We start from the raw sequence: 20849 nt of genomic DNA on the forward strand, positions 1-20849 counted from the left end.
GGGGCCTTAGGCATACATTTTTCACAAGGAGAAATCCTTCTGCCAGCAGATCTATTTAGTGGGATACCGACCATTGATTTGAGATGCCTGAAACACCCATGTAGGTTTAACAGTGTAGCTCTGCTCCTGACTCAGCCATTTCATGCTGCTTTGCTACCCTCCCTCAGCACTATCTATTCATTCCATTCAATCCATCATGCATATGTGTAAGCTCAGTCCTGATTTGAGTCACCGATGCTCTAGCTCAGCCATTTGAGTTCCAATGATCCAACAAAAGCTATGCCAGCACAGCCCCACGGTGCCTTGCAGAAGCTTACATGGTGCCACAGAAGAAGTCTATATAGCAGAGTCTTCCACAAAGCAGTCCCCTTCCTCCTTAATTTAAAATCATAATCTCTTACTTTTTAAAATGGGAAACATCAGTAGGGCTGCCATACGTCTGGGTTTTCCTGGACACATCCAGGAATTCGACTGGAAAATGGCGTCCAGGCAGATTTTCAGCAAATCGGAAAAATGTCTGGGAAAACCCAGATATATGGCAAGATGGGTTAATTTTTTTAAAAAAAAATCCTTTAATCCAGGTGTGAAGCAGGGCCAGTGAGGGGTGTGGTCTGGGGACAATTCTGAGGACCAGATAGAAAGGCCCAGAGACCCCAGGCCTGAGGTCTGCCCCCTCCCCCACTCTAGGAGAAGCAGGTAATATATGTGAGCAAGAGGAGTATAGCTGTGCTTCTTGAAAGGAATGAGAAGGGGGGAAAGGAAAGGGAAAGGACTTTGTATCACAGGAAATAGCCACCAGGGAAGCTGCAAACCACCTCTGGTATGAGTTGGAGATAATAAAAAGATAAAACCAAGGGAGAATATGCTCTCCTTGATATAGCTGGGCATTTCTGGGCAAACCTGAACTGTATTGAATTGCCTTGTTCAAATTCATAGTGGAGTGGAGCAGGGGCAGCCAAAGGGAAGGCAAATTCAGAGACTCAGATTAAAGTCTGTTCATTGTCTAAAAGCCTTTCAAGCTTGAAACAAACAAAAGAAATAGTTCTCCTGAAAATTCTTATTTGGTTACTCCTGAAAAAGAAAGTGGATTTCATTGTGCTCAGATCCATTTCTAACTAGGTATTTATTCTAACTGGAAGTATTTAAGTAGAGTTGCTGATTCTTTTCCTGTTCAGCTCTTTTTTTCTAATATTTTATGCAGCTTTATAGTTGTAGCACCATCTGCTTCCCTCGGACAACAATACAAATTACGTCCTTGGTGTCTTCTGCAGAATTTACTGTGTTTAAAACTATTTCTCTAGCACAGAATGATCAGATTTACTTAAAGAGCAGTCACATAAAAACCTACCAGCCTCCCTATCAGATCAACACCAAAGCTACCAAAAAGAAATACAATTGAAACAAATTTGGCCTGTCATATTTGCCTGTCTGCTGGCCTGTCAATACTCGCATAGCCACAACCCATATTCTGGTTGATGGCCACACTGGCAGAAACAGATAAGCTGATAGAAGCCTAGTTCATCTGAAGCTGTAGTGACCATTTGCTCAACAACCAATATGGAGAAGTAGCTGAATCAGGAATGATTTTCAATGTTTGAAGTAATGAAAATAGACTTCTGAGGCTTTCAGGACTAAAGGTACAATAAAGGACACACTTATTTCTACTCCATCCAGCAGAGGGCCCTGCTTCACCAGATTCACTATTTTGTTCTTGACAATGATAAAACCCTAACACTTCAAAGAAAGCACAAGATTTGTATTAGGAAAGTGTGGAATAATTTGACCTCAACATCGCTCAGTATATAGCCATTTATTTTCAGGACAGAGGCTTGGGATTGATTCCTACCTGTCTCTCTTTAATTATTCCAGCCTTATTAATTATTCCATTACTTGATAGTGTTATCACATCTAGAGCTGATTGAATGATGCTCTCTCAGTCAGCAGAGCCAGAAACACAATCCATGTTTGCTGAATTTGCAGAGAGGCGCCTAAAGGGCAAAGGCAGCGTTCTCCACTTTATCACTGAGAAGAGGTGACAGGTTTTGGAAAAGGCTGGACAGGAGCTGAGGAGGGGAAGCCAACATGAAGTCATCCTAAAAGTGCAGTTGTAGCTAAGACCAGGGAAGGACCGGAGCTCAGTGGAAGAGCATCTGCTTTGCATGCAGGAGGTCTCAGGTTCAATCTCCAGGTAGGGTTAGGGGAGATCTGTATCTGAGATCGCAGAGAGCCACTGCCAGTCAGTGTAGAGTAGACTATAGACAGAACTCAACTATATGGACCAAGGGTCTGAATCCATATAAGGCAGCTTCTTACGTTCCTAAGACTCTGCCAAATGTTCATGAATTTCATAAGTCTCATTTTAAACCCTTATCACACCCCTGTACTTGTGGTAGGGTGGGGCAGGCTGTAACTATTTTGTAAATAATTTTTTATTGGTTTCCATAGATGCATTGCAAGATCTAAGTAGACAAACTAAACATTAGCATAACAATTACTTGGTTGCTGGTGAGATCCTAAGGGGAAAGATTGTTATTATTAACATGCATGTTTGCGAGCTTCCCCACACTGCAGTTTGTCTGTCCAAACCCCCAAAACCTTAAAATTGAACTTCTAGGAGATGAAAGAAAAGTCTCAAAGGGGCTACTGGAAGTAGAACAAAAACAACCTGAAAGGATAGTTATTACTTACCTTAGTTGTAACAACTACTTAGTTCAGTGGTTTCCAAACCCTTTTATTGCACACGAACCACTTGAAAATTGCTGAGGGTCTTGGAGGGCCACTTAATAATTTTTTCTGCCTTTTGTAGCAATTGTAATGTGCAATCGTATTTTTACAGACGCACTACAGATCACCTGAATGTGGTCCATGGACCAGTTAGGGAACTCCCGACTTAGTTTGAGCATCTAACAGATGTGACTGGTCAAGTACCCACTTCCCAAGTGTGTTTGATGAGTTTCACCCAAAATCTTGCTTACGAGATAGGGTGTCTGAGAGGAGGTCATGCTTCAATCAAGTACAACTGATTCAAGCAGCAGTTTATTCCACACTTTCAGAACAATTGCTGCTTTTACATCTTTCTCTTGGCTTTTATTTTAGGATTAAGAATTCCCTGTGTTAGAAATTTACCATTGGAAGGAGAATAAAAGCTCATACGTATACCAAGCATGAACCCCCAGACAATGTGTCTGTTGTGTGTGTGTTCTTCAATCCCCTGTGGTTTGAAAAGCCTCTAATCATCCTGTCTGCCAAAGCCAGATTCCCTGCTAAGGCAGTAGGGAGCTAAAAACAATTTAACAGAAGCTTTAGAGGAATGAGTTATTAGGATAAAATGTTGGAATCTGGAATAAAATGACACATCTTAATGCTACCAAGTGGTGCTGATGAGTAGAGATTTCCACCCCCTGTGGCTGCCAGACCCCATGAGCCTTTAGTACGGAGAGATCCTCACCCGTAGCTGATCTCTGCATATAGCAGCTGGGGGGGGGGGGAATCTTGAAAGGAGAGACAGACACTCCTGTGTCCAAATTCCAACCGGCATCCAAATCTTCCCCTTTCAACAGTGATCATGCAAACACACAAAGCTGCCTTACACTAAGTCAGATTATTGATCCATTTAGCTCAGCAAAAGTGTCCACTCCCTCCCTGCCATCTGAGATATTTTAACTGGAAATACCAAGGATCGAACCTAGGGATAGATTAATCTCTTTCCAGCTCGTGTCATTTTTGCATATTTTTTAACCATACAGTAGTCCCATTCCATCTCTGCATTAATCTGTGAATACATGTCTTAATTGTCTCAAAATGCATCTTGAAATACATATTTCAATATCTATTTAATTGTGCAATTTCTCTCAAAACACATCGTTTTGATTTATCTCAAAATTTTATTTTGGCTTTAAAAAAACAAAAAACTTATTTTGATATGCTCAAACTGCTAAGAACTGTCGTACAACATTTGGAGAAGTGTACAGTGTATTGCATAGCTAGGTTCCAATCCACACATTAGTCCAAGAGGTCATTTGGTCAGGGCAATTTGGCACAGCAATTTGTGAAGACAGAATTCTTCAAATCATCTTAGTTGGGCCTTGGATTTTCTACATGCAAAGTTGGTATCCTGCGATTGACCTGTTGCCCTTTCCTGAGCACTCAGATCCTGCCACAGCTGGACTCAGGAAAAGGAAAGCAAGAACTTAATATTTATTTCATGGTTTTAGTTTGTATGCCTGCCAGATTGCAGAGACTTGCAGGAAGCATTTCTGGAGTGGGCAAGTTCCCCTTTTTGACCTGCTTTTTGGCAGCTGCTGAATGATAAATTGAGGGGTTTTTTCCAATCCTCGCTGCCACCACACTGCCAGCAGCAACTTGCTTATGTGAGACAGAACTTGCCTCTTTCCAAATCTATCTAGTCCTTCCTAGTATCACCCCCCCCCCCGTACATCTGCTACATTTGGAGCTGGCTAGTAATTACTGAAATCAAATAAATGTGCAGATTGAATTTAATCCAGAGGGTACCATAAGTGATCTAGAAAGAAAAGCATGTTGTCCCAGGCCTTCCAAGAAAAAAACCTTAAGAATCCTTGCACCTTTTCTATGGGATTCTCTTATGCCTCTTTTGGATTCGTTCATTCCCACAGCACATATACAGCCTGGCAAATAGTGCTATCAGCCAGGGGGAAGCAGTGCTGTTTTTACAAATGGGCAATCAAACTCACTGAGATTTAGGACCATGCCCGTCATTAGCAGCAGATTTTGGCAGTTGACCCAAGCTGCCCAGACTATTTAGTGCTAGAGCACCATCTTTTTTCTTTCCTGGGTGTTGTCGCTCCACTGAAGGAGGGGTTACTCTTATCCCCTGATTGTCCCGAAGAAAGAAAGATTTAAGCATTATAGTGTTTTGTAGATTGAGGTGTTTTACTGGTGCTGTGAAGGTCAGTCAGGAGAAGTGTTGAGTGAAGTAACTGAAAGTTACTGAAAGATCAAGGTTGGCAATTTGTTGGGAATTACACTCTTTTGCAGACTGGGAAATGCTTATTGGACAGAATCCAAGTTGGAACAGCAGAGAAACAATCTAGTTTAGCATTGGGTGCACACAGTAGTTCATCTTTATTAAAGCAGGATTCCCTGTCACATGCTCAAAAGCTAGCAGGAAGTGGCAGCTTTGTTTTGATCCTGCCACAGAGGAAAGTGAATCATATATTGCAGATGCCTAGGATTTAGAAGGAAAGCCTCTAACTCGCTGTCCAAGAGGACAGGGCAACAGGCAGTCATCCTCTGCATTTTGTGGCAGGCATCTGGCAAAGCAGTAAGAAAATGGCTAAAAGTGCCCTATGACTTTGTAGTGTGAAACTGACGCTGCAACTCTTGAGCTGCATGAACAATTGGGAGAAAGGGTTCTAGAGATTTGTCAGAAACATGTCTCAGTGTTGCACCTCATCATGAACACAGTCAAAAGAAACTTGCCTGTGGTCATGTTCCACTGCTGACACAATTTAAGGAAAGATGTAAGGAATTAGCCCCTGTGTATTAGTAAAATGCAGTGTGCAGGAGTTTAGCAGCCAGTCAAGTTTCCTCAAGAACAGCAGTGCTGTTTGTGACTTATTCCTGGTTCAGCTCATGTATTTATTTCTTATGTCTTTAACACAACTGATCTATTCACTATAGAACAGAAGCCCAGAGGCAAAATCTCCCTGGACAGGTATTCAGGAGGGAATCAAGCCCACAGTGGGCAGTAATTTCCCCTGGAGATTCATGATCCCTCTAGTACATTTTATGATTGTGTTTGTCAAACCGAACTCTTTTTAAAAACTGGAAAATAACACATTTTCAAGCCCAACTATGACCCAAAATTGGGCATATGCTCTTAAGTCTGCATTGATATTATAAGAAGCATGGCAGAATCTAGCCTGTCCCTAAACCTCTTATAGATACTTAGGATCACTACACTCCCCCCCCCCAACCTTACCTTACCTGCTGACAGGTTTAGGCTTATTCAATTTATACTTCATTTCCCACTTTAAAAAATCTTGAAGTGATTTACAACCCAAGTAAAAAAATAAAAATTGCATAAACATTATTAAAAACAGATTTCACAGCACAATAGCATATAATTGCAGCCTAAATCTCCAGGAAAACATAAACATCTCTGCCTGACATCTGAAATGATGACAAGTTTGGCACCAGGGGAATTCCCTGGGGAAAGCATTTCTTGTGGTCTGCCAGAGGGAAAGAAGCAACTCAGTTTTCCCTCCTGGCATAGAAACATAGGAAATAGCCCAATCTATTCTGACTTGAAGTGGCTCTTCAGGATCTGAGGCCATCCCTCGCTTAAGATTGAATCTGAGAGACTGAATACTGAGCTAAATTAAAAACCCATTCCCTAGAAATGCTCAGTGGTTAAGCAGTAGTGGGCAGCATGGTGAAATGAAGGTACTTACCTGACCTCTCAGCGGGTGAGTCACTGCTGCTTACCAAGAGGGGCAAGACAGCAGAGAGGGTAGCATAGTGCAAACACACTGGCAGGAGCACAGGGTTGGCTCAGCCAGTGCATTTGCACTTCCCCACCACCTCACCTCTCCTGGTAAGCAGCAGCAACTCATCTGCCAGGAGATTGGGTGAGCACCTCTGCCCTACCACACCACCTGCAGCTGTATTTAAGGCAAGAATTATAAGTCACCAAGTTTACTTTCTAAACCAATGAATTATCAAGTATGGCAATATCACTAATTTTCTCCAGCAATGGATGAAAATAGCTGTTGACGTGCCTAGGACCAGCCATTATTCACAAACTTCTGTAAAGAACATTTATGCAATCAAAATGTATAGTTCTCTTTCTGAGGATGGTTACCTGGAGTTTGAAACAGATACTCATTTTTTAAAAAAAATAGGAACACAGAGTTTTTGTTTTTTCTCCGAGGATAATGTTAGCCTTTATGAGCAAAAGAGACAAGCAAGTAAATGAACACAACACTGGCTCTCTTCAGATTAATTAAAAATTAAAGAGAAGGGCTGACACTCTCTTAAAAAAAAACTTATTGTGAGTTGGCTCTATGTACATAGCACGAGCCTATTGGCACAATATATGCAACAGGAACCTATTAACATATTAAATACAAACACATACCCCTTTGGAGAGTAGCCATAGAACAGGATTTGCACAGAACTGGCTAGAAGACATAATCACTCTAGTGAGTGTTCAGCACAAAAAAACAACAAAAACAGAGTTCAACAAGAAAATCGCTCAAATTTGATTTTGTGTACTTTTCCCAACATCTTACAGGAAAAAGATTTTGAATTTGGCTGCAGTTTAGTTTCCATTGTAATCTGGTTCTGATTCTTTTTCTGTACTGCTTGGAGCTTTTCTTGCTAAACGTATACTCTTAATTTTTTGTGGGCATTGCATGCTATTTTGTGAGGAAGGAAGGAAGGAAGGAAGGAAGGAAGGAAGGAAGGAAGGAAGGAAGAAAAAAGAAAGAAAGAAAGAAAGAAAGAAAGAAAGAAAGAAAGAAAGAAAGAAAGATTTGGTGAGAGAAGATAAGTTATTCTCTTCCTTGAACTTGTAATGTGTGCTTATGTTTCTACAGCCTTCCCCTCCGTTTCTGGGTGAATGTAATTAAAAATCCGCAGTTCGTCTTCGACATCCATAAGGGAAGTATCACAGATGCCTGCCTCTCAGTCGTGGCCCAGACCTTTATGGATTCTTGTTCCACCTCAGAGCACCGTCTGGGCAAGGACTCCCCCTCCAACAAGCTGCTCTATGCTAAGGACATACCCAGCTATAAAAGCTGGGTAGAGAGGTAAGTGGGGATCAATGAATGCCTACTATGTCGTGAGCTGCTTCCTCCAAATTTCTCCCAAGTATGCAGTTACTGTGGTACTTTCACTGAGAACTGCTGCATTGGGTTAGCACAGACAGAAAAGTGTTGTCTTCTTGTGTCATCAAATATCTATTTGCACATACTGGAAGTGTTGTAGTATTAACCACAGTGTCCTCTCCCATTCATGTTCTTGTTTTGCTTCCTAATGTACTTTCCTCTTTTTCTTTCAATTCATTCTAGTGCTGTTTTAATTTTTGACTGAGCTTTCACTCTTTGATTATCAGTTGTTCTTCTCCCTTCTCAAGCTCCAAAAGTATTTCTACAAGTGGAGTTGCTTGTTTCCTTTTCCATTACTAAGTAATACAGGGTTGCTGTTTTTTCAGAAATAAGCAGTTGCTAGTTTTTGCTGTTAACATGGCATGTGGCAACATATCCATTATTTGAAAAAATGCAACTTACTTTAAGCTTCTTTATATACCCTACAAGACCTATCTGTCTAGCAATATACACATTCCTTTCTGTTTCCAGAGTACACCATTCTCATGTATTCCTTTCCATTTCTTTTCCAGGTATTATGCAGACATTGCAAAACTCCCAGCCATCAGTGACCAAGATATGAATGCCTACCTCGCAGAACAGTCACGCCTGCACTCTATTGATTTCAACATGCTGAGTGCACTCAATGAAATCTATTCCTATGTCAGCAAATACAGTGAGGAGGTGAGGAAACATTTCTTCCCTGGAGGGGCCCAAGGAACTATTTGTCTCATGAGGCACCTGAGTGTTGTTGCCATAACATGATGGATAAGACACACAAGGCCTATTCAGTTACTATTCAGTGGGGGGGCATAGTGGAATCATGTAGGGGGCACAAAGACATAAATGCTGTCCCTTCAACACACCCACTACAACCCCACCAGCATCATTCCTGGTCTTTCCATGCTGAGCAGAAAGGGCTTGAGGAAGGATATAAATACATTTGACTGAAGCTCTAAGGAGCCTGTTCACACTTCTATGCTGCAGCACATAGGACTAAGCAGTTGAACCACCTTTGGATTTCACACACACACCAACACCGAAAAGAAAATATTTTGGATTGCAGCCTTAACAAATTACAATATTAAATATTAGTAGTAACATTTCATAAACAGTGCATCACAGCTAAGAAGGCCCTCTCCCTAGTTGCTTTCAACTCAGCTGGTGAAGTCTATGTGCACAGTCAGGCTTGTACCTTGTCCCAAGCCATGAAGGCCTTTAGAGGTTAGCACAAGCATATTGAATGATGCTCAGAAATGAGTCAGGGATCAGTGAAGATAGTGTTGCGCTACGTCCAGAATTTCCCGGACATACTTGGAATACTGCAGTTGGAAGCAATGTCCAGGTGGAAATCGTAAAAATGTCCAGGAAAATCTGGCAATCTATGTCGGCAGTTTCATTTTTGCCGACTTTCCTTAACAGTAGCTCCAAAAGTACTTTTTGAAATATGGGAACTCTAGTGAAGATACTTAAGAAAATAAATTGGTCCCGGTCAAAAGCCCTTCAGCTGTATTTGAGCAGCAGACACACACACCCTGTTATCCCATATCAAAAGATATGTTTGAAACACCCGAGTTTTAAAAACAGCTTGCCATTGTGGCATTTTGTCTGTGAAGGTACATGTCCAGTTCTTGAGATTCTGGTCCCATATATCATATACATATTCTTAGTGTAACTTGGAACCAAAAGAACCCAAACCATGAATGCTCCTAGTTTTTATGTATTGCATCCTAATGGTTTAAAAACTAAACCATTAAAAGCCTGGGGAAATAAAATGAATGGCGTCAAAAAGAGAGAAAAGTAAAGGTCTCTTCCTGAATTCCATAAGCAGAATGCCACAGCCAAGAAGTCCCTAATATAACATGGAGTCCCTAATATAAATCTAAAAGCAGTCATCTCTAAATTTCTATAAACGAGCTTATAAATCCCTGTAGTATTGTAGATTTAAAATATGTGTTGTAAAATAGCTTTATTGTGAAATGTGGAGTAAAAACCCCCAAAACACCCTCTGAAGTGTTATTTGAGGCCTGTGATAATTTCTAGTTATCTTTGTCAGGTTGCCTCATTTGTGATTCTATCCACTATCTACCATTATCGAAATTTATTTTAAAAAGAATTGAATTAGTGACTACTCTTCATCATTATGTAATTACATCACAGTCGTCAGAGAAAGCAGAGTTGTGGTTTAAATGTTTATTTTAAAAAAGCTACTTGAAAAGCCGAACTGCTCTCCAAATGCTTTCAAAAACGCATTCTGACCTACGGTGCTGTCCCACCATCCCTTTCCCCCCAGAAATGAATAGTATGGCACAACTCAAACACAATCTATTTTGCAAAGTGTTGCTGGCAGCATGGGCTCTTCTGATGGATGCATCACTTGAAACCAAGTTCCCACCATCTGTTCAACCCTTTAATTTGCAGTGCAAGAAAAGCCTATTTTGCAATTACAACCATTAAAAGCAAGGCTTTTGTCATTTAATTGCATGTATAAGCGTGTGGTACTGTGCAGCAGCCATTTGCCGATTAGGGATGAGAACCTCATTACTTTCTTGTTAAATGATACAGGAAATGTAGCATCCAGAATATGATTGTGTTTTTTGCTGGTAATGTGCACCACTGTGATAACACAAAAATGCGTATGGGCTGGTGAAGGCAGTGGCACTCTGCTTTGCAGTCATTTTACCCTTAACCTTTTTCTTGGGGGAAAATACAGCTAAAGGCTAGGATTCGGTTGGTCATCTACCCTCATGCATCTTCCAAGCTCTCTAAAAAAAGTAACAGGTGTGTAGGGTGTGTGTGTGTGTGTGTGTGTGTGTGTGTGTGTGTATATATATATATATTGTAACTACTAACAAAGCTAGACTGAAATGTCAGAACATCACTCCTGTGTATGTATCTGGTTGGCCACTGTGAAATCAAGGTGCTGGACTTCTAGTCAAGCAGAACTCCACTTTTGGTTTTATGTCTAATTCACAGAATGGAATCAACGCAGTTTTCTTAGCAGAATATATATAGATACCAAAATCACCTAGATTTTCTAAAACCATTTCTTTGTTTCTATCTTTCCTTTTTTCCATCCCTCTCTCCATTTAATCTGACTCACTATATTGGCTGTTTTTTATTATTAGTTCTGCTCTTTCTAACGCGTTGGCATTTATCTTGGTTCTAGATCATCGGGGCTCTGGAGCAGGATGAGCAGGCGCGCCGGCAGCGCTTGGCATACAAAGTAGAACAGCTTATTGGTGCCATGTCTATGGAGAGCTGAAGAAAGGAGCAGGAACTCCTGGAACAAAGAGATGGAAGTACTTGCCTCAAAAACTTCTGGGAACTGAGTAAAACCATCAAGGAGGCTGCTGGGAACACACCTAAAGTACTGTGACAACCCCCACCGAGGAAGAGATGTTAGCCCAGATACGTAGCTCAAAATTCGATCATCAGATTTCAGTCAAAAGGACAGGAGAAAACCAGTAACAATGGCGCATCTAAAAAAGAAACCAGTTGGGTTTGCCAAGAAGTTCAGTTCCTCAAGTTGTACACCTAGAAAGGTTCTGTGAAGCCTAGATTCCTCCATGACTGCTGCTTTGCATGAAAGTTGTTTGATGTATATTAGGAGATAAAAAAAATGCTATTTAAAGTTTTGTTTTGTTTTTTAAAGAAAAAGGAAAGAGAGAAGAAAAAAATGAAATGTAACAAAAACCACAGTGGCCACATCAAATATCCCATTGAAAAAATTCTGCTGCATACACTGCCCCTCCCATCTCATGAGATCCCTGTTGTCTGTGGCTCAGATGGATGGTTCGCAAGTGGATTTTCACGCCTTTGGGAATGTTTGAAAAACTCCATTTATGCCTCTGCCTGGGAACTTACAGAAAGCCCCGCAAGCACAAATTTGCACCAAACCTTTCAAATAGTGCAGCTGGGGAAAGAAAGTCCAGCAGTCTGTATCTGCAAGAGGCACTTAGCAGAAATGTACCTGAGTGGAAAAGCCATCCAGTCCTTCAGCCCATCTGTCTTGAAATTCATCTTCAGCTGTGTATTTATAGAGTACAGATATTTTTTTAATACTCCTTATTTACCGTTGGAGGGGCATATGATTTTATGAAAGTCCTTCATTCCTCTTCTGCGTTGATACAAACCTTCTCCCTGTTGAAGAGATTCCTCCCTGTCTCTGTGTATTTGACAACTGTGTTCCTAAGGAATGTCCTGTCCGTTTTGAAGCTAAGGAAATTGTGAGTGGTTTAAACTGAAACTGGTGCATTGTGGGCTTCTGCAGGTGCAATTTGTGTAAAAACTAATTGGCTTTTTTAGTTGCTTGGGGTGTGGGTTGGTTAGCTTTTGGGTCGTTGTTTTCCTAGTCACTATGTGATTTCTTGCAGTAAAGGAAAAAATGTTTACAGCAAGTAATACTTGAACAGCGTAGACCTAGTGAGGCAACATATTTATTGCTTTCCCACATTGGATTCACTGGTGCTTATGCAATCAGGACAAATGGCATTTGCATTTTTTTTCCTCACACCATATGCAAGGTCATGCAAAGGTCGAGCATAAGATTTCTATGTCTAGTGGGAGGGGAGACAAAAGGAAATGCACACTCTACATGCCTGTTAATGGCTGTTGTCTTTGTCCATGTGTCCTGTCTTGGGTTAGGTTTCTTAGCTGACCCTAACAGCCCATTTCTTAGTGATCAGTTGAAGGCTGGTGTCTGTGAGTTGTTGTTGTTGTTCCTTTTTTAAAAAAGAAAAAGACCAAAGCTTTCTTGTCCCTTTCGAGAGTGCCAAGTAGCAGGTGGGATGCTGTAAATATTTCTCTCTGTAATAAATATTGATATTTGTGCAGGCTGCAGCTAAGAAGGGTGACTGGGGCAAGACAATTAGGCCTAATGGAAGGCAGGATTATCGACCACACTGTTTCAGATCCCGTGACTGGAATCTGAGTCGGATTTGAGAGAAGTAGAATGGTTCCCTCAAGCAAGGTCTAGGAAGAAGCTGGTTGTGACACCAGCTTGTATGACCATTCTGACTGGGCCACCACTTCCCAAACTGTATAGCATTTTCAGCATAAGACAATTAAATGTCTAGGATTTAAAACAGCTGCTCTTGATGGATACAGTGGATACTATCGCCTGTCTGTTATAGGTTGCCAGGGCACCAGTACTGTACTGGAAAACCTAAAGGTGTTTGGGGAGGAGTTGTCATGAAGTAACCATTTAGTAACTTTGTATAGCTGTTTGATGAAGGGAATTCTCAGAAACAGGAAAAACAAGGGAGGAATTCAACATTGTGCTAAGGTGAAAATTTGCTCTCTTCCCCCTGCGCACTGTTCTGGGACACACACACACACACACACACACACACACTCTGAATCAATTTTGGGGAGGATAGTGGCAAGCATGGGGAGGAGAGGGTTAAAGACATGTTGCACAAGTGGAAGTCATTGTGTAGTGCTTCCACTGACAGGAGGAGTCATTAGGTGAATCCCACCCCCACCCCAAAGGCTTTTGCTCCTAACTCACTTCTATAGCACCTATATATCTCAGCTATCTCCTGGGCCTATCCTTGCCACATCAGTCCAAAGCAGGATTTAGACTTCAGAAGCACTAGAAGGTGCTATTGTATGCATGAAGGGGGCTCCATGCAATTAGGAAGTGGGGTGGTGCTGGTGGCCCTACCCATGACATTGTGCACCTCCCTGCCCCCATGTTGAGCATGAACATCTGAATAGGGGGAGCCTATGTTTCTAAAGCTCTATGTGCATCGGCTTCCACAAGATATGGAATTCTGCATGAATGGGTTTCCAAATTGTGTGGAAGTGCACAGGCGTAGAGCTGTCTGTTTGTAGGCTTCCTCTCTTCAGTTGTCCATACTCACTGGGTCAGGGAGGCTTGCAGTATCAGGGGAAGGACCCCCTCAGTCCTCTTTCCTGTTTATTGAGTGGAGTCCTTTCATGAGCAGGCTCATACTTTATTAAGATCCTGTTCACCATATGAGGAAGGAGCAACTTCTCTGGTAGAGCAGACACTTCTTGCCACTAAATGGCTTGGGCAGCCATGTCACTACCCCTATTTCCTATAGTGAGAGATGGAGCTGCTTCCACAGAAGGCTGAGGGTGAGTGGGTTGCACGTTAAATTCCTTACTCTGTGAGAATCCCCTGTTTTTACTTTCTAATCATTATCCTGAATGCTGCCAGCAAAAGGATAAAGGAAAGGAGCAACTTGCTGCTTTAATTATAATTCATTAAAAGCTGTGCCAAGCCCACTTTCCCCCTGATAATTCACTTTCATAAGTTTCCCTGGGCCCTATTAATAGCCTGAAAGAAATACTAATGACTGACCTTGTGCAATAAGCCAAAGCCTTTGACATTCACAGCAGCCAAAGCTTTGCAGCCAGAAAGCTCTGATTTACATTGACTTGGCAGGAACAGGGACCAGGAGCCAAATGAATGGAGGCATCTCAGAAGAAGGGCAGCTTGGTTTCCAGAGCGTTACCTCTGTACTGTCTGGCAGTGTGAGTTTGACTGCAAGAGCAGATTTGTCTCCTCTGTTCCTGAACTTAATTGTTAATGTTTAACAGCCAATTTTTGTTAAAAGAATTTCTACTTCACCCAATTACAGGTACTTCACAATTAGATCATGTTAGGTCTCCTTCAGTGCACTTTCATTTTTATTGGTTTCCACTTTTTACAGATGTTCTGTATGGGTGTACCTTCATCTTTCCAAACTAAGGCTGCAGTTTCTTGAGTATTTAGTCAAAAGTAGAGGAAGAGGTAACTCACCCAGAGGTACTATCTAGAAGGGATGGGTAACACTAGCGTTGCTGGTTTAGGTTGTGTAGCCATCTAGTGGCAAAATGCACATCAATTGGCTTGATCCTTTTGTTGTTAGCAGGTGTCAGGCATGCTGATTGAGACACTGTCTGCAAGTGCCCCCTAACTATAAGCATTGCTTCCTACAGTTACACTTTTCCATTGTATACTGATGATCACCACACACAGTTTTTAAGGCTGGAAGGGATCTCCTGTGTGGTATCATTTCTTCTAGTATTTTCTGCCCTCTGGCTGGATGAAATTTATCTAAAGCTGAACTGGGAATACAAGTCATTCTCGAATTTCTGCTCCACAATTAAATAAATATGGGAACCAAACGGCTAATAAACAGTCCAGTTGTGGCTGCTTCATAGCCTGATTCATGGATGGCTTAAGTATGGTGGGGTAGGATTCAAATAGTGTTTTCTTTGGACAGCAGGGTTTGAACATTTAAAAGCCGTTGCATTTGCCTTAGGTGACATTCCCTATCTGTGTCAGTGACTCCTTCCCCTGATGTTTGAGTCCCAGCCTGCTCTGTTTCAGGTGTTTTCACATCAAAGCCAGAGACGTCATTTCTGGAATTTCTGTGCCTAGCACGGCCGTTTGAATAATTCCATTTAATCTTCCATTGATGAGTGCTATCCAGAGCCATCAAAGAGCCCACTGCAAGGGGTAGTGATGTGCTAATCAAATGCTTCTTTCCTTTGAAGGCCTTCATTTTAAAAAAATAAAATTCCATCTAGTTAGCACGCTTGCCTGCCCCTGCTGTAGTGGGGTTCCCCCCCCTCCCAGCACTAAAATTCTGCATCCGCTTCACTTGCCAAAGCAATGGACCCTTCTGTCAGTAATAGGTTCCATGATCATTTAGAGTGTGGTAGAAGGGGTAAACAGCTAAAGAGCTACAGCTGTTCTTAGAAGAGCCTCTGGCTAAATTAACAATTTGTGTTGCAAAAATGTTTATAATTTAATTTCTTTAAAAGAGGTTTAGGTCACCTTAAAAGATGGAAACCCTCTCAAAGTGATAAAAACAAGGTAAAATCAAATACAAGGTAAAATCAAATACAGTACAGTCACAGTCTGAAAATACATAATAAAGGCCAGCAGTAGTTAAAAAACAACAATACCCATCTGACCCAAAATTACACATATTGAACCAGCTACTGAACCATGAAACAGCCAAAGGAAATATCTCATGTAAAAGCCAGGTCTTTAATGTGGCGATGTATACCAGCAGTGCGGGGCCACTGCAGAAGAGGCTCTCTCCTAAGAAGGGTGGTTGGTGATCATAACATGTAGGCAGGCTGTTATGAATGAAGGTGGTCCTTTGGTTGACTCAGCCGCAAACTTTTTTAATGCTTTAAAAATTAAAAACAGCACTTTAAATTGGGATCAGAAATGCACAGGCAGCCAGTTCAGCTGTTGCCATGTGTCACCTGAATTGACCACCTGGCTTCCACCAGAACTTGAGTAGTTACATTTTGCAGTAGCTGAAGTTTCTGAACTCTCTGCAAATGCAATCCTACAAACAACACAGATGCAACTAGTACACATATCTAGATGGGCTGCTGTGCCAACAGCTACCGTAAGAGCATACCTACCCACCTCAGCCATCTAAGCTTCCCTATTTAGTGCCTATTTAGTGTGGACTTCGCTCTTAAAAGGGACTGCAGCCCCACCTAAGCTCAGTTGTAAATCTCCTTCCAAAATAGTCTATTTCCCTATCTGTCGTACCTCCATGTTTTCTAGACTCAGTATCATTGTCATGGGCTGACATCATAAAGTAGGACTTTTTATCAAAGTGTCCTCCCATTCCTTGCTGTTAACAATATTTTGGATCACAAGAATGCCTGCCAGGGCAGCTCATTTCTGCCCTCTGCCAAAGTGGTAGAAGGGCTCCCAGACCCCTTTAGCAGCAGATACTTTGTTAGAATGGTCCCACTTACTCATTTGGGTTTACTTCAGTTTAAGTGAAATCATTTGTCATCATAGTCTAGATGAACTGCCCCAAAATTTCATCAGCCCAACAAAGGGGCCAAAGTTTTGATATATCATTTGTGCATCTCAGTGCAATGTCTCTTCTCTTAAACTTTTCCTCCCATCCAAACACAAGAGCTGCTGGTACTGTGCTTCAGTTCTTCTCCAAGTAGCCCTGTTTGTTCACCTAAGCTGTGTAGTGTGTGGATGAATGGAACTCATCTGCAACCATTCCAGTTAGAGGTAGACAACGTCATAGGATGCCTCCAGTGTGCAAATGTTGCAGTAATGGAAAGGCATAGTGGCATGTGTTTTGTTGCTCTTGCTTGCCATGCTCTACACCTGGATGAAGGATTGAGAACATCCCCAGAAGGCTCCAGTTTGAGAGAACTCTTATTTCAACTTGTGTAAGAATGAGAGCAGTTCCCATTAGCATCGCCAGGTGCTGTGACTTACCCTTCAGCCCTCCTTTTAGGCTCCAGTATTATCTACAGTCACCTGTCAATGGGAGTCAGTTCAACAGGCAAAATGAAACAAAAATAGCCTGACCTGATTAAGCTTTGGGAGAGGAGAGAGAGGCTGAGTGGAGACTCAACCCTGGTGAAAAAGGACACAGCAGCAGGAGCAGTTGGAGAAGAATAAATACCCAACATGAAAGAGCCATTTAAACTCCAGCAGAGCTAGAGTTTATCAGATTTCAGCATTCCATTTGTACTATAAACCACAAGCCAGTAACAATACACAGAGATGCTAACTGTATATGTTTACTTGCTAGTCAGCAGTCTGATCTTCTAAATAATAAATGTGTTTCCAGAGATAACTTCTCTCTCTTCCCCCAGTTAGTTCTGGTTCCCATTAACTGTTACCCATCTGTCCAAGATCCCATCCAGTGAGCACAGCAGTGGGAGCTAAGTGAAAAATATTCAAGAGACATGCATCATTTTTCAAGATACTAACTGAATTTCCCAAACCTATCAACAATAAACAGATCTCCCTCCTTTTGTATCTGTGTGTGATGACTACCAATCAACCTCATACCTTGCCAGGGTAATGCAGATAAGGCACCTTACCTTTGTAGACAGGGATATGTATCAAGGGATGTTAATTTGAGTTCGATGCATTAGCCTACTCTTAGAGGAGTTTCTGAAAGAAATCATAGCCCATAAACCAATGTGCTGAGGAAAGGCCACAATCTAAATGCAGGTCATTCAGTTTTAGAAGATTTTTTTTATAAATGTTTTAAAATTGAAACACCTTTTGAATGTATTTCCTTTTGAAAGACTTCATCAGAATTTAAAAAAATGGTTCTGTGGAATTCCAGTAAAATATGTCTCTGAAGGATTTTGTAGTGTTTTGAAATATTCTTGAGATCTTCTGTGACTTTCCTCCCCCCCCCCTTCCAATTGTACATCTTCACTTAGTATATATAACTAGCAGTGTCTCACAATACTAGGAAATGAGAAGAAGCATGAGTCAGCCGTTCTTTCTCTTTTTGGACTTCTTATGTCACTTGCAAATGGGGACCTTTTCCCTCAGTTCTCTCAGAGTGAGAAGAATGAGCTGGGAATCAGGTATCTCACCAGAAGAGATTGCAAATTTTCTCTTGATACACTACATCAGAAGTGCAAAAAAGAAAGTGTACTCATTCTTCCTCCTAAAGCATGGGTAGGCAAACTAAGGCCCAGGGGCTGGATCCGGCCCAATTGCCTTCTAAATCCGGCCCACAGATGGTCTGGGAATCAACGTGTTTTTACATGAGTAGAATGTGTTGTTTTATTTAAAATGCATCTCTGAGTTATGTGTGGGGCCTGCCTGGTGTTTTTACATGAGTAGAATGTGTGTTTTTATTTAAAATGCATCTCTGGGTTATTTATGGGGCATAGGAATACATTCATTCCCCCCCACCAAAAAATATAGTCTGGCCCCCCACAAGGTCTGATGGACAGTGGACTGGCCCCCTGCTGAAAAAAGTTTTCTGACCCCTGTCCTAAAGCCATCCTGGGAACCAAAAGCAGTGTTTCCAGACAAATTGAGGATACAAATGAACTCCAGAACCCTGTGTTTTATTTATGCATCTGTAAGCCAAGGATGGTGAACAAGTGACCCCCTAGCAATTGTTGAACTTCAGCCACAGCCAGCATGGCTGATGGTCAGAGATGACGGGAGAGGTAGTTCAACAACCTCTGGAGGGCCACAGCTTCCACAGCCCTGCTGTAAACAATTTTCAGATCTTGAAGGGCTTTCATAAGGAATCAATGTAGAGAGCTCCCCCCATAACATTTCAAGGCTCTGTGGTACATCTGTATCCTTACCTCAGATGCAGGCAGGGAGAGAATCTGCTTAGATGCTGTGTTCAGCTCCTCTTAGCAACAAACACAGCATCAGGAAAATTTGAAGAACATAACGCAATTCATCTCATCTAGTCATTTGAGACTGCCATTGTTTTTCAACATATGGAATCAATCAGGTCACGTAACTGAAACAGTTTGTTTTCAATGTGGTTAATGCTTAGGTGTCTGTGTTTGTCTATTGTTTTTGACCAGAATTTCTCTTTTATGTTGTCTGTGTTTTGCCTTCTTGTCTGTGTATTTCCCCCCTTCACAGATGAAACCTGATGAGGGTCTGAGTCTGAAAAATACATTTATACCAATAAACAAGCAGAAGTGTGGACACTTTAAACCTTCCATATCTTTTGTTTTGACTTGTTACAAGGCATGTGGTGCTTCAGAGAAGTCAGTAACATTTTTAAACCAACTTTTCATATGGTTGTTTTTTTAAAACCATGTTGTTGGCCAAAAATGGATGCTTTTTTAATAGGATACTATGAAATTGGGGAGGGGGAGATACCAAAATACACTTGACAACTTGTTCATAAGTAAAAAGGGAACTTTGGTACCTGACAGTTTTAATTCTCCAAAATTTAGTACCATTTCTGAAAAGTAAAAATAGTTGGCATTTCAAAATTTGCTGTCAACATTCTGCTTAGATAATGTCCCAGTGATCTTGGAACAAGATATTGGAAGGTTTACAGGGACCGTACTTTGCACAAACAGTTTCTGAAATGGTGCTTTTGTTTTGAAATGTTCAAAAAACTTTCTAGATTTATTGTGAGCATGATATAGGTCTTGTCCATAAGCTTTCATTGTGCCTGACAGCAGGATGGGGGTTATTTACAACCAAGTATGTTCAGACAGCACTGGCGGCCGAATCCACCGAGCGGCTCCTACCAAGCCTTGTTAAAATGGATGGGGGCCCTGACGATGCCATGCTCGGTGGATTCCTTTCCAGTGTTGTGCTACAAGGAATCTATATTCTCATTTGATGTTTCGTTCTGTAACTGCACTAATATCAAAAATAATAATAGAGAGGACCCAAATCTTGTGGAATTAATCTGGTGGGATTTCTAATAATGATCCAGTTGAGTACTGTAAGGAAGATTTGAGGTGGCATGAGAAAGGGCTTCTATTTAATTTGTCCCATTCCTGGAACTGAATTGCTGCAGCAATCTGGTAAGGCTGTTGGACTGCATAGCCTACATGTACCCACTTTACACTACCCTAAACATTTTCTCATCCTCTTCCTCCTCCTTTATACTTGACACACTGGAGTTCTGTATTATATTTTTTTTTAAGATGGTTGTCTGGTTTTTGTTGTTTTTACAAGTGTTGTGGGGGGGGGGAATGTAAGAAAGCTGAAGTATTTAAAAAAATGTTCCAAGGGGAAAAAAGGTTTTTGTTATTCTAATATATTATTGTGTACCTATTGTAAATATGAAACACTCCTATTTTGCAATCCAAGGACTCACTTTGTACTGTTGTTATATATAAATAAAGTTTACTGGATAAAAATATCTGTATCTTGTTCCTGAGCGAGCTTGGCTTGGGATAGGTAGGATTTACTACTGCTTGCACTTGCTAAACCAGTGAGGGATATTTACTTGCTGTGTTGCACCAGTAATAAATCAGTAACGGGAGATGCGAAACGAAATATTTAATCTCCAATTTATTTTTGCAACATGCCAAGCTCTTAAAACTCAAGAGGCTGAAGAAGAAGAAGAAGGTTAAACACTGCCATCTAGCTACATGTACTGATTTTTTTTCCTTAACAAAGAAACATTTTCCCCAGCAATAACTGTTTTCTTAAAAAAAAGTCATACTATTGAGAAATACTTGTGACTGTCAAATAATTAAGAGTGAGGAAATACTTGTTTAGGTTGTGAAATG

The 20849-nt window shown here is 41.2% G+C and overlaps 1 protein-coding gene across 2 annotated transcripts in view; it reads left to right on the top strand.

Moving 5' to 3' along the window:
• Positions 1-20474, top strand: part of PLXNA2 (plexin A2) — a 415423-nt gene extending 394949 nt beyond the window's left edge. For both annotated transcript variants that reach the window (XM_083745460.1, XM_083745461.1), the window contains exons 30-32: positions 7581-7793; positions 8384-8534; positions 11020-20474. In XM_083745460.1, coding sequence (XP_083601586.1) covers positions 7581-7793; positions 8384-8534; positions 11020-11115 — 460 coding nt within the window. In that variant the 3' untranslated portion in view covers positions 11116-20474. The remainder of the gene's footprint in view (positions 1-7580; positions 7794-8383; positions 8535-11019) is intronic.
• Positions 20475-20849: the final 375 nt, after the last annotated feature.

Source organism: Podarcis gaigeae (genome assembly GCF_964106915.1).
Source record: "Podarcis gaigeae genome assembly, chromosome: 6".
NCBI lineage: Eukaryota > Metazoa > Chordata > Lepidosauria > Squamata > Lacertidae > Podarcis > Podarcis gaigeae.